The 11,488-nt window shown below is 45.0% G+C and overlaps 1 protein-coding gene across 1 annotated transcript in view; it reads right to left on the bottom strand.

Moving 5' to 3' along the window:
• Positions 1-417: 417 nt before the first annotated feature.
• Positions 418-11,488, bottom strand: part of COA1 (cytochrome c oxidase assembly factor 1) — a 99,226-nt gene continuing 88,155 nt past the window's right edge. Inside the window, exons 2-5 of the mRNA XM_068973145.1 lie at positions 5,967-6,066; positions 3,812-3,960; positions 2,171-2,247; positions 418-1,380 (exon numbers count right to left, since the gene is read on the bottom strand). Coding sequence (XP_068829246.1) covers positions 1,284-1,380; positions 2,171-2,247; positions 3,812-3,960; positions 5,967-6,051 — 408 coding nt within the window. The 5' untranslated portion in view covers positions 6,052-6,066 and the 3' untranslated portion in view covers positions 418-1,283. The remainder of the gene's footprint in view (positions 1,381-2,170; positions 2,248-3,811; positions 3,961-5,966; positions 6,067-11,488) is intronic.

The following is an 11,488-nucleotide window of genomic DNA, read 5'->3' as shown; positions in this document are numbered from 1 at the left end:
ATTATCCAAGATGTCTCCAAAGTGGGCTGCACATACACAGCACCAATTCAAGAGAAGAAAGGACAGTGTCTGCTTCAGTGACTGCATTCTGGCCTGTTCAGAATCAGCCATGAAGGCATTAAGAAGTAAATACACTGAAATATGCTTAACTGGAAAAAGTACCCCAGATGGTGACTCAAATAGAAATTAAGGATCTTTTCACTACATAATACTAGAGGAAAGCCTCTTAATCCAAATTTTACACAAAAATTGTTACTTGCTTTTCCTTCAGAACAGATGATCCACTTGGGTTTTCTATGGTTTGGCCATAGCAAGAAAAAAAAATCCAGCAAACACTGAAAGGAAGTAAAAGCTGTTAGAGAATAGAACGGCACATAATTGTTAAAGAACAGAGCAGCACAAAAAAGATTCCACAGATTGTAATATCAGTCAACACACACACTGGAAAAAGTGCCCTCAGGGAACGACTTCTCCACTTAATATTCTATTCAAAAAACAAACTACAGAACAATGGTGAAAGGCCTCATACTCTAGCACATTTACGCATAACCTTTTTGAAGTTTCCCTTCAATGAATATTAAGAGTGCAGGAAAAGAGCTGATGAACATCCTTGATTATAACTGCATTAAGCTTAATAATACTGAGGGGGTTAAACTGGCCTTTCCAAAGCAAAAGTGGCAGATTTCTGGGATTTATAGGCTCTGGTGCTCAGAAGATCTTGTCCCCTGCAAGACTAATAAAACCTACAGGTAAGATTCTCTAAAATGTGGTTGTTTAAAGCTTTTGAAATGTTTGGGTTAAAGCAGTTATTTTGTGAATCTTCAATTAGGCAGACAGTTGGTGACTAAAACAAGAAAATAAAACAAGAAGAAAAATTCTAAGTACTTGAGAATGACCGACAAGCTACTTAACATAAATTTAGGGGCGAGCGGCCAGACAGAAGTGCTTGTCTGTCTCCCTTGGCATTCTGATGTTAACAAACAATTAAAAACATTGTCAGTGCTAGAAAACTTCATTGAAAACTTTTTTTTTGCCGGGGGGTGGGTTGGGGAGAGATGAGAAATCAACATTATTAATACTGATTCCCTGATTCCCTTTATTCTACAGTTCTATACAGAGAACTTTCAAATTCTTGTAAATTACAGTAAGTTTCTGATTAAAAACTTCAGTAGGGTTCACTGCGGTTAAATTAGAATGATACAGAGATCACATATGGCCGCACTTGCAGCCCTGGGGGACGCATGGTGACCAGGGAGGCCAGGAGCAGAGGGAGCTGATCATCTTCAGTCCTTTTTCACCTCATCGTTGTCCCTGCTGGGCTTGAACAGGGGAATCTGCTGACCATCCTTGAGCTCTAAGAAGACCTCCTGAAGGTTCCACCTGAGAAAAACCAAAAGTATAGTCTCTCATCAATGAAACACTGAGGCAAAAGACATGGTTTAAAAGGAAACAGTTGTTTGGAATGTCTTAAATTTTTTAAACTATTTTATGGTAGCAGTATGTTAACAATGTTTTAACCTTTTATTCCAGGCTATCTTTATTAAAATCACCATCAAGGCAAGTTTCACAGTGAATGGCTGGCATCAGAGAAGGAACACCTCATTCCTGGTTTCCTAATTGCCCTCGACCTTCAGCTCCTCCTCTAATCCCAGGCTCAGGGGTCAGCGAGGCCAGGCAGGGACCGCCTGCTCTTTTTGTCCCCAGGAATTAAAATACATCCTGGCTAAAGAGCAGACATCTGAGAGAGAGGCTTCCCGTGGGGCAAGTGAGTGACTTAGCTCCTGGCAACCAGCAAGAAAAGCCAATTAATGGGGTGGAGGGGGAGCTTACATAAAGAATGTGATGAATAACTCTGGAACAGGAACCCAGGCCTTTATTCACTTGTAATGACAGAGGCAGCAGTGTTGGAAACTGTGACACAGCATGGCAGACCTAGACCACACCAACTAAAGCTCCTCAGATCCAGTAGTTAGTTAGCACTGGAGAAAACGTCCGGACTGAGCTAAGAGCAAAAGCATGGGCATGCGTGTTGTCCTGGCTGTGAAACTTCTGAAGCTTTGTAAAACTAATCCTTAGTGCCACAATCATACGGCTGCAGCTGAAAAGGGGAATCAAGATTGTTTCCAGAAGAAGGTTCTCCTCCTGCTCCCCACCCACTTTCCCATCATACCTCTTAAAGGGGGCATCTCTAGATGAGCTGACATAGAGATGGCCCTCTGACTTTGGTCCAGAGACAGGGATCTTCAGCTGGGGGGTATAAAGAGACGTAAGTGGATACAACGCTGTCCTCTCAGAGATGGCTATAACGTTGAGAAAAGCATGAGGCCACTCTCAGCTGATGGGAACAGTCTGTATCTAGGTAGGGGCTTGAGTTGCATAGGGGGATGCATTTGTTAAAATTCATCAGATAGGAGACTTAGGTCACAGGGAGTAAATTTTACCTCAAAAACAGCAACCATAAACTGTAGTTAAGGATATATAGCTTATGAATTTAAAGGTGAAGTGTACGGCTATTTGGAAATTAGAGGTTCATGAACAAATAGAGGTAGGCAAATAGGTACGGGATAAAGCACACTGAGCAAAAAGTACCGAATCCAGGCAGCAGACACATGGGTACCGCAGCACAGACTCTCATCTTTTCATAATAGAAAAACAAAAAACAAGCCACTGTTTGTTTAAAAAGGGTAACTATTAGTAGCAAATTGGTCCATACTCTGATCTGGACCATAAAGGAGTTAGAAATCAGAGGAAATTAATAGATTAAAAAAACAATAGAAAAGATAAATATAATCTAGAGCTGGGAAAAGATAAAATCAACAAACCTCTAGCCAGACAAAAAAAAGGAGTGGACCCAAATGAGAAATGAAAGGAAGAGCCAAAACTCTTACTACAGACAGAGAGAATCATAGGAGAAGACTATGAACAGTTACATGCCAACAAACTAGACTAATCCAATATAAATTCAACTAGACATCAATTGAAAGTTTTTTTAAACCACTGACTATTTTTAGCAGAATACTTGAGCACAAATTGCTTTTGTAGTTGGGAGAATTCCAGTAAAACTGTTCCTGTTAAAGTTCCTGTTAAAGTTAATAAAACAACAAGAACAAAAATAAACTAGGTCAGATCAGCTCACTCTTATCCTCCAAATACTCCAGGCCTTCTGCTTGACAGCCCTTTCACTGCCTCACTCAGCCCATTCTCCCAGCCACACCTCCGCTGAGAACACACTGGCAAAGGGAACCACAGCCAGAAACTCCCTCAAAGTCGTCTCTGTATTCCCCATACAACTTAGAATCATTCCTCTAACATATTAGACAGAAGGAAAAAAATGCTTTTCATATTCAGTTGAGTTTTATCAGTTGAACTAGAAAAGTGAGGTATAGCTGAAAAAATTTACTGGCATTGCATGGAAGCTTTTACATTTAAAACTGGAGTTTAGAGTTTCTAGATTTGAATAAGCACCGATTAGCTGTAGGGTATATTTCAAGTGCAAAACTGAAATACTGGCAAACCACCACTGATCATTTCTCGACAACCTTCAGTTCAAGATGGTGACCTGAGCACAAACAGGTTTTTCCTTGCCACATCAATTCCCCGGAAAGGAAGAAAACTTATGTGCAAGTTAATTAATCCACAGTGCTTTTTTTTTTTTAAGGTGCTAAGTAACACCTAGTGGCAGTTTTACATAGTGGATTTTCCCGTCTCACACCTTTTTCTCCAGCTTGTTCCAAGACCCTTTCCAGATTACAGCAGGCCTTCCTCAACCCAGTAGGCACCCAGCCTACAGTTCGCAGTGGGAGCAGGTTACCTTTGCATCGGCGATGTCCACAAAGTTGTACCTGTCGGTGAGTCGGAGGTAGTGAACATTGAGAGGGGTGCCCAGAGCTTCCAGTGCCTCAGGGTGGCTGTGCAGCTGCTCCAGGGCCAGCTGATAATAAGAAGCTCTGGAAAACGTTTCTAAGTGGAAAACAGAGGGGTTACATGTATTTCCTTTACTGAACTTGTAGAAAGTTAAATGACACAATTCATGTACAGCATGGAAAATAGAAACAAACATGAAATCAACAGGTGGAATTATTAAGGTCTATCTAATCCGTTCATTTTAGAGACACTAAAACATAGGAAGTCAGCATCTGTAGAGGCATGGCAGGTGACCTTGAGCAAGGTATTTGATCTTTCTGTGTCATTTCCTCACCTCATTCACTGCCTGTCTTCTTCACATAAGGCGTCTGCTCAGACCTTCTCTAACTTTCTTTCTATTTCTATGTCCTGTGATTCCATGACTTGCTCAGTGACACAGCTAATCTGAAGCAGAGTTGGGGCCAGAATCTAACTTGACTTCTGAACATTACTCCTTCCACTAAGAGGAAGGTTCTGATAAACCAGCAAAATACAGAGAGACTGCACGACCAGAAACAAAACCCTTAGGCCAATAGGACATGAAAATGCTAACTTGTCAAGTTTACAGATTTATGCCAACATTTCATGTAGATAAACTGCTCTCAGCCTCAGGTATCCTTGGCCCAAAGGCTACTGGGAACTCCAGGAAGCACTCCCCTGAAAGCATCAGGTACAAGCCTCCCCAGGGAGAGACCAAAGGAAGCTAAGCTTCTCAAGTATGGTTGTCAGTGTGGCTACAAGAAAGACTTGTAGGCCAGATCACAGTAATGGACGGGAAAGGCAGCTTGAGCCTGGAGAGGTCGAGGAGAATGCCCTTCCAGGATGGCCTCCCAGGAGAGGGCTGCAGGCGTGAACGAGGTCTCAGCCATGACAAACGGAGGAGCAGAGGTGGTAATCCAGACCACCTTCCCTGAGCAATTCCTCCGTATCCCACAAGCTGTGAGATTGATTTAATTTTTACAACCTCACACGGAGGCCTTAAATATTACCCCTCATCACGTAGATAACTCAGGCCCAGGAAGAAAACCGACTCCCCCATAAGGTCACACAGCTAGGCCAGAGTTGGGAGCTGTGATTCAACCCAGGCAGTTGGTCGCAGAGCCCATTGGACTATCACTATCAGCTGACCCCAGCTCGCTCAGAAGGAAAGGCTGCCAGGCCCTCAACCTGAAAATGTATTCATTCCTGTCACGTTCTGCCTCTGTTGCTCTGGCAGAGGGGCAGGGGTGCTGAGCTACTCCAGTCTGAATTATCCCTGGGAATGCTCATCTCTGGCCACCTCTAGACCCAGAGACCTCGGGGTCAGCCCTGAAGGAAGGTGGGGAGGAGCGAGTGGAGGGGGCTGAGGCTGTCTGCCTGGCTGCGGGTGATGCTCACGTCAGGGCGGGAAGGAACAGGGTGAGGAGCCAAGCTGGGCAGGCATAAAAGACCTTCAAAGAAAGTCAGTCTTTTTCTGCTGCTGCTTCGCAACCAGTAGCACTGAAATGCCCTTAAATGTCTCGGCTGCTCACAATAATCGTGGTCTAGCTTTACAAATTCAAATTTAGGTGCAGTGGGGCTGGAAGCCGCATCTGTCAGGATTTTGCCAGCCTGGACTCTGCCTTTATCTTCTGCTCCTGCCCCAGTCCCCAGCTCAAGGTGTCCCGTCAGCCACTAAATGAACAGCAGAGAATGGCAGGGTAAACAGGCTGAGGACACTGGAGAAAGCCAGTTTTCCACACCTGGGAACCATCTGGTAGCCCCCTTTCCTTTGTTCTTTACATAATCTCAGAAATCTTGATGGATCCCCTGCGTGTGCACAGGGGTGAAAGCCCATCTTGCCTCTTCAAGGCTTCTTATGCAAATGAGTCCTGTTCCTTTTATTTGTTCTTGTGGCTCCTGGGAAAACTGGGATTATAGGATGAGAAGGAAGCTATAGCCAATGGAATGGTGTACTGGCTGCTCAAAACAGCCCTTTCCTTCTTTCTCTAATCTGAAAGCATCTGAAGTATTTCCTTTGATGAAGGAAGGGGCCAAGAGAACTAAGAGGCGGCCTTGCCGTGGGCACGTCACCAGATACTTACTCTGGACCAGGTAGTACAGAATGGCGCAGCCCCCACTAGCTGCCACTCCAGCGAAAAAGATCTGTTTCCCCAGAGGCATTGGCATCCTGCTTCCTAGAGACTTGGGAACAAAAGATGTGAATTTATGGTGAGATTCAGGTTCGTGCCAAGGTTTCTGCCTGGATTGGGCCCCATGGGGAAGGGAAAGCTAAGGAGGAAGCCAGAAAGGAGGCAAGGCCGCCTTCCCTTTCAGAAGGCCGGGGCCAGTTCTGGAGCCCAAGTGAAAGTGCCCTCCGGAGGGTGGCCTGCATTCAGGACCAGGGCCACAGGGGCAAGGGCTGAGCACAGAGCAGGCATTCAGCCCTGCCGTCCTGATGGACAGAATGTGGCCCACGTGCCAAGTCCCACACAGCCAGGAAGCACAACCACTTTGTCTCACGCCGGCTGGTAAACAGGAAGCTTCTCCCTTTGTGGCAATAGCTGGTCTTGTAAGCCTACAAGCGGGCCAGAGCAGTCACTGGCTGCTTTCTTTCATATTTTGAGAAATGCCCCACCCCCTGGATAAGGAAACTGGCCATGACTTTCAGGCTGAATGAAGAGATGGAGAGGAGCCAGCCCAGCAAGTTCAGTGCACCAAACCCACTGCACAGGACTCAGATCAGCGAGTGTCTCTGCTAACCAACCTGAGTCAAGGTGAACACATTCCCACTGTCTGCTCCTCCACCTTCCCGGGGATGGAGAGTAAGAACAGCTGCCTGCCTATCATTTCTGCAACCTGAAGGTAAATGAATCCTGAAGGTTCAGAAGAAGGCCTATTGGAGAAAGTTCCTCATGTAGATACTGTTTCTGGGAACTGGTCATTAAACACACCCCCTGACAGCACTGAAGTTGACCAGTTCTACACAGAAATATCAAACTCAGGGTTTAGATAAATCGAATTAAAAAAGATGAAGTTTCAGATCATCCCTATATTGTTTACTCATATACTGTTTTGTTCAACTAAGGAAAGGGTACCAAAACTCCAAATTAGTGTCCTCCAATGCCATGGGAGTCTCTGCTGTGCTCTCTGGTAGGTAAGGATATTTCTCAAAGTGGAGGGTAAACTCAATTACAGTAGTGTGATCCGGGAAAAAAAAACATTTAGTCTCATGATGAAAACAGGCAGAGCATCTCCAAAGAATGCATTAGTCAGATCTTGCTTAACGTGAAGGAGAGCTCAATGGGGTGTGGCGGTGAGCAGGAGTCATGCACAGCTTCCTACACAGCTGTCGTTTCTCAAGCGAGCCCAAGACAGGAGGAAAAGTCCAAAGCAGTTCAGAGAAGTGCCACCACACCCCTGACGTGGTCTTGCAGCCAGCCACAAGTGAACAGTGAGGACCCGGGGAACCCACGACTATTTGGGGAGAGACATCCATCTACTGTCTAACTTGAGGACACCGGGAGGCATCAGATGGGGAGCTAGGCCCCAGAACAGTCATTACCTTTGCCACTTCATAGCCCAGTTTCCTTGAAAACCATCTAAGGAAGGTTGCCCTGCAATCAGACAAAAACTTTACATTAGAAGAACTTTCTCAGGGAATTCCCTGGTGGTCCAGTGGGTAAGCCTCCGGGCTCTCACTGCCAAGAACCTGAGTTCAATCTCTGGTCAGGGAACTAAAATCCGACAAGCTGCTTAGTGCAGTGAATGAATTAATGGATACATAATCACTTTCTCAAATACAGTTTTCTTTGGTGGATAGTTTTACACAGCTAAGACTTATTACCAGTCTAAGCTTTGGAGAAGTTAAGTTCTAAAATGAGCCTTATCTGGTTTTCCCCTCTTTCTCTTTCGCTATATTAAGAAGAAAAAACAAAGCCTGCTGGTTTCCTGTCAGCATACTGTGCATGCTCTCTGGCAGCAAACCAGAAAGTGGTGCGGGCAAGAGAGGGTTCAACCTCAGCACACACAACACAGCCAGTCCGCAGCTACTGACAGGGGATGTTTATCCATGTAAGCTGTGCTCCATGGATTAAAACAGCTTTTCGGGGTTATAAGGAAACAGCAATATAGTGTGTGTCTATGTTGCCTTTAATGGTGCTGCTAACAGCTATTACTCATATCTCTTACTATTTACTATCTGCCTGGTGATATTCTAAAGTGAAAGGAAAGTGAAGTCACTCAGTCTTCTCTGACTCTTTGCCACCCCATCAACTGTAGCCTACCAGGCTCCTCTGTCCACGGAATTTTCCAGACAAGAATACTGGAGTGGGTTGCCATTTCCTTCTCCAGGGGATCTTCCCGACCCAGGGATCGAATCCAGGTCTCCCGCATTGTAGACAGACGCTTTACCGTCTGAGCCAGCACTGCACATATATTAATCCACTGAACTCTCACTACAACCCCAAGAAGTAGAGGAACAAACTATTGTTAAAACTGAGGCATAAAAAGATTAAGTAAAATGCCCAGAATCTCACAAATAAGTGTATGAGTGGTAGCCCTGGGATTCAGACCCAAGTAGTCCAGCTCCAGGGGCTGTGTCTTCACCTACCACAGTCCACTGACTAAGGTATCTGTAATTTCAGAAATACTGAGATGTGGGGGGAAAAAGTACATCTCAGCATTATAACATATTCGTCACATTCAGTGCAAAAGCCTTGTCAAGTGTGCTCTCCCTGCTATTTTTCAGATAACAGCATGGCGTGAATTCACACTTTTGTTCTTCCTTTAGCTTAGCAAACAGGTGTTGAGGGCCTGCCCTGGCCAGACTGATGGTCCTGGGGATGCGGACAGTTCCCACCAACTACAACACGGGGCCATGGAGCACAACTGCACAGGCAGGCACACCCCTCTACCCACCACCGCCACACACTCAGGGCGCCCCTCAGAGTAAACAGCCTGCACTCATACATTTATCAGCTAGGTTTCCAGTAGTAGGAAGTCCTATGCAGTACCTTGTTCTAATTTGCACAAAGGCCCCTGTGGGTGAGCAACCCAGGTACTGTGACCCAACACATGCAGCAGGAGAGGAAGCAGCACCCAGGAAGTGGTCCGCCCTGCTTTCACAGAGGAAACCGACACAGAGCGGGGAGAGATGCAGGGGTGGGAAGAGGGCTTCAGGTTCACAGAAATGACAAGCAGAGGGAGGGCAGAGTGGCAGAACCAGAGCTGCAGAAGTACAGAAGGGGAACCATGAGAAATGGGTCTAGAAATGGAGGCATTTGCTCAGAGAGGCGTCTACCCTGTGTGGCTGGGTTGACTCTGCAGGAAAGGGCTGCAGAAAGAAGGAGAGGGATGGGATAGGGCATGACCAGACAGGTGACTTCTGCAACAGCCCAGCCTACAGCTCAGACCAGAGTGGTAAGAATCCATCAAGAGGGCGGTTTCTTAAAATATTTAGGACAGTTCTTATATATTTGCTAATTTATACACCAACATCTAAAAAGAATGATGGGGCTACCAAGGATATTACATGTCAGAAGAGAAGTAAACAGATGGATAAGGAGATGAAGACAAATGGGAAACAATTTTAAGAAGAAAAAGCTGGGGTAAAGTTAGTACCCCAAACTACACACTGTCATGCACTAGCCGTTTCCTCAAGGTGGCCACAGTCTTGACACCGAGCTTCCTATCTGCTCAGCAGAAAAGGGAGCCTAAGTAGCTACAAGGTCCAGAGCGTCCATGGAGGAACACCACCCTCCTGATACCATACCTGCTATCTCTCCCACACGTGTTCAGAAAGGCAATCTCTCAAGTGGGTGGTGTTACAAACAGCACCCCTAGATCTTTTTATAAAATATCATAATCAAAGCCACAATCTCAGTCCAAGAAAAAAAAAGCATAAATAGAATCTCACAAGTGACCCAAATAGTAAGGACTTAGTTGGTAGCTCTACTGGGCTACTCTGACTCCGTGGAGCGCTAAGGCAGTCATGATCCACCTGGTCTCCAGGGAGCCACTGAGTGTGTCCAAGCAAGGAGAAGGGATTGGGATGGGAGAAAGGGGGGCTCAGTCTCTGCTCCTTTTTACCCAGCTTCAGTTTCCCTGCCCCATTGGCTAACTTTTGAATAAAGTATTCAGCAGCCCTTAATCTCACAAAAAAATTCCAAAAAGCTCTGTAAAACTAGAGACAGACTTTAGGCTACCTCCAAGAAGGTGACATTTTATATCTAAGTGTTTGATAAGGATTGAAGATTTTTTAACGAAGTGAAAATCTCCCAAGAAACTCAAAGTCAATTACTCTTCTTATTGGTTAGTCACCAAGTTGTGTCTGACTCTTTGCAACTGCAGGACTGTAGCCCGTCACACTCCTCTCTGTCCATGGGGATTCTCTAGGCAGGAATACTGGAGTGGGTTGCCATTTCCTTCTCCAGGGGATCTTCTCGATTTTTTTTTTTTTTTTTCGCTTTACAATTAACCGAGAGAAAAGGGTTGCAACTCATTTTGAAAACTAAGGGATGGTTAGCCACAGGAAGGTGGAACTAACCTAACAGCTCTGCTCTGATGCACAAAGAGTACTTGGGCCCCAGTGGTTTCAAAGTACTGACCCCCTTTCTAGAATCAAAAGGCGATCTGTCAGACAGCTGCGAGAGCCAGCAGAGGGTTCGAGACTGCCTCCTGGCTGCTCCCCTCAAGCCCCTGCAGATGAAGGAGGTCTGCAGAAGTCTCACCAGCAGGGTGGACAGAAGAACTCCTGAGGGTTCGAGCCACAGAAAAACACCTGAGCTGGAAGGAGGGAAGCAGTCTCATGCTGCAATCTCAACCTCTGCACATCAGAATCCCTTGAGGACAGCTTAGGGTCATGTAGCTCTTCCATAGAAGGGCTATAACGTCCATCTGTCTGACCCTGCAAGCCATGGTCTTTCCACTGAGTGACAAAACACACATTACAGATCATAGATTTCAGAATAATCAGATGCTCACACAGGTGGTATGTGCGGTCCAAAAGCCACTCTAAAGGTCACATGTCAATATATCCCCAAGTCATCATTTTCAGGGGTCAAGACAGAGAGAGAACACTGACTCAGAAAATACTGGGCGGAGGAGAGGCAGGTCTTCCCATCTGCTGAATGACACTGCCTACAATACTGCCACTCTTGGAGGACTACACATCCTTCCAGCCGTTAGAAAATCAAACCATGAGGGGAAGACAGAGGGCAGAGGATGGGAGGACATCGACTTAAGAAAATAGACATGAAAAATTAAGACAGTAAGAAATAAAGTGAAAGAACAAGGAAGGACTAGACCAAAAAAGACCAAAAATAGACAAAAAATAAAATATAAGAAAAGAAGTGTGACTAGCAAAAAAGAAAACTAGGGCCAAACTTCAAAAGAATGAAATGTAGCATATTTGAGATGAGGGAGACTAAAAACCCAAAAATATAGCAGCATGCAAATAAATGTGATTAAAAGATGTTTTTAAATTAAAAGACAATAAATATTCTCACCAAAAATAAATAAAAGTTAAGTGATGGATTTGTTAGAGGGAATCCACTTATAGTGTTTACATTATGTATATTAGAGCATCACAGTTGTATATTATAAATATCTGACAATTTTATTTGTC

This window comes from Capricornis sumatraensis, chromosome 5 (genome assembly GCF_032405125.1).
Source record: "Capricornis sumatraensis isolate serow.1 chromosome 5, serow.2, whole genome shotgun sequence".
NCBI lineage: Eukaryota > Metazoa > Chordata > Mammalia > Artiodactyla > Bovidae > Capricornis > Capricornis sumatraensis.
The sequence above is the reverse complement of the archived record's forward strand: the minus strand, read 5'-3'. Positions and strand labels throughout refer to the sequence as shown.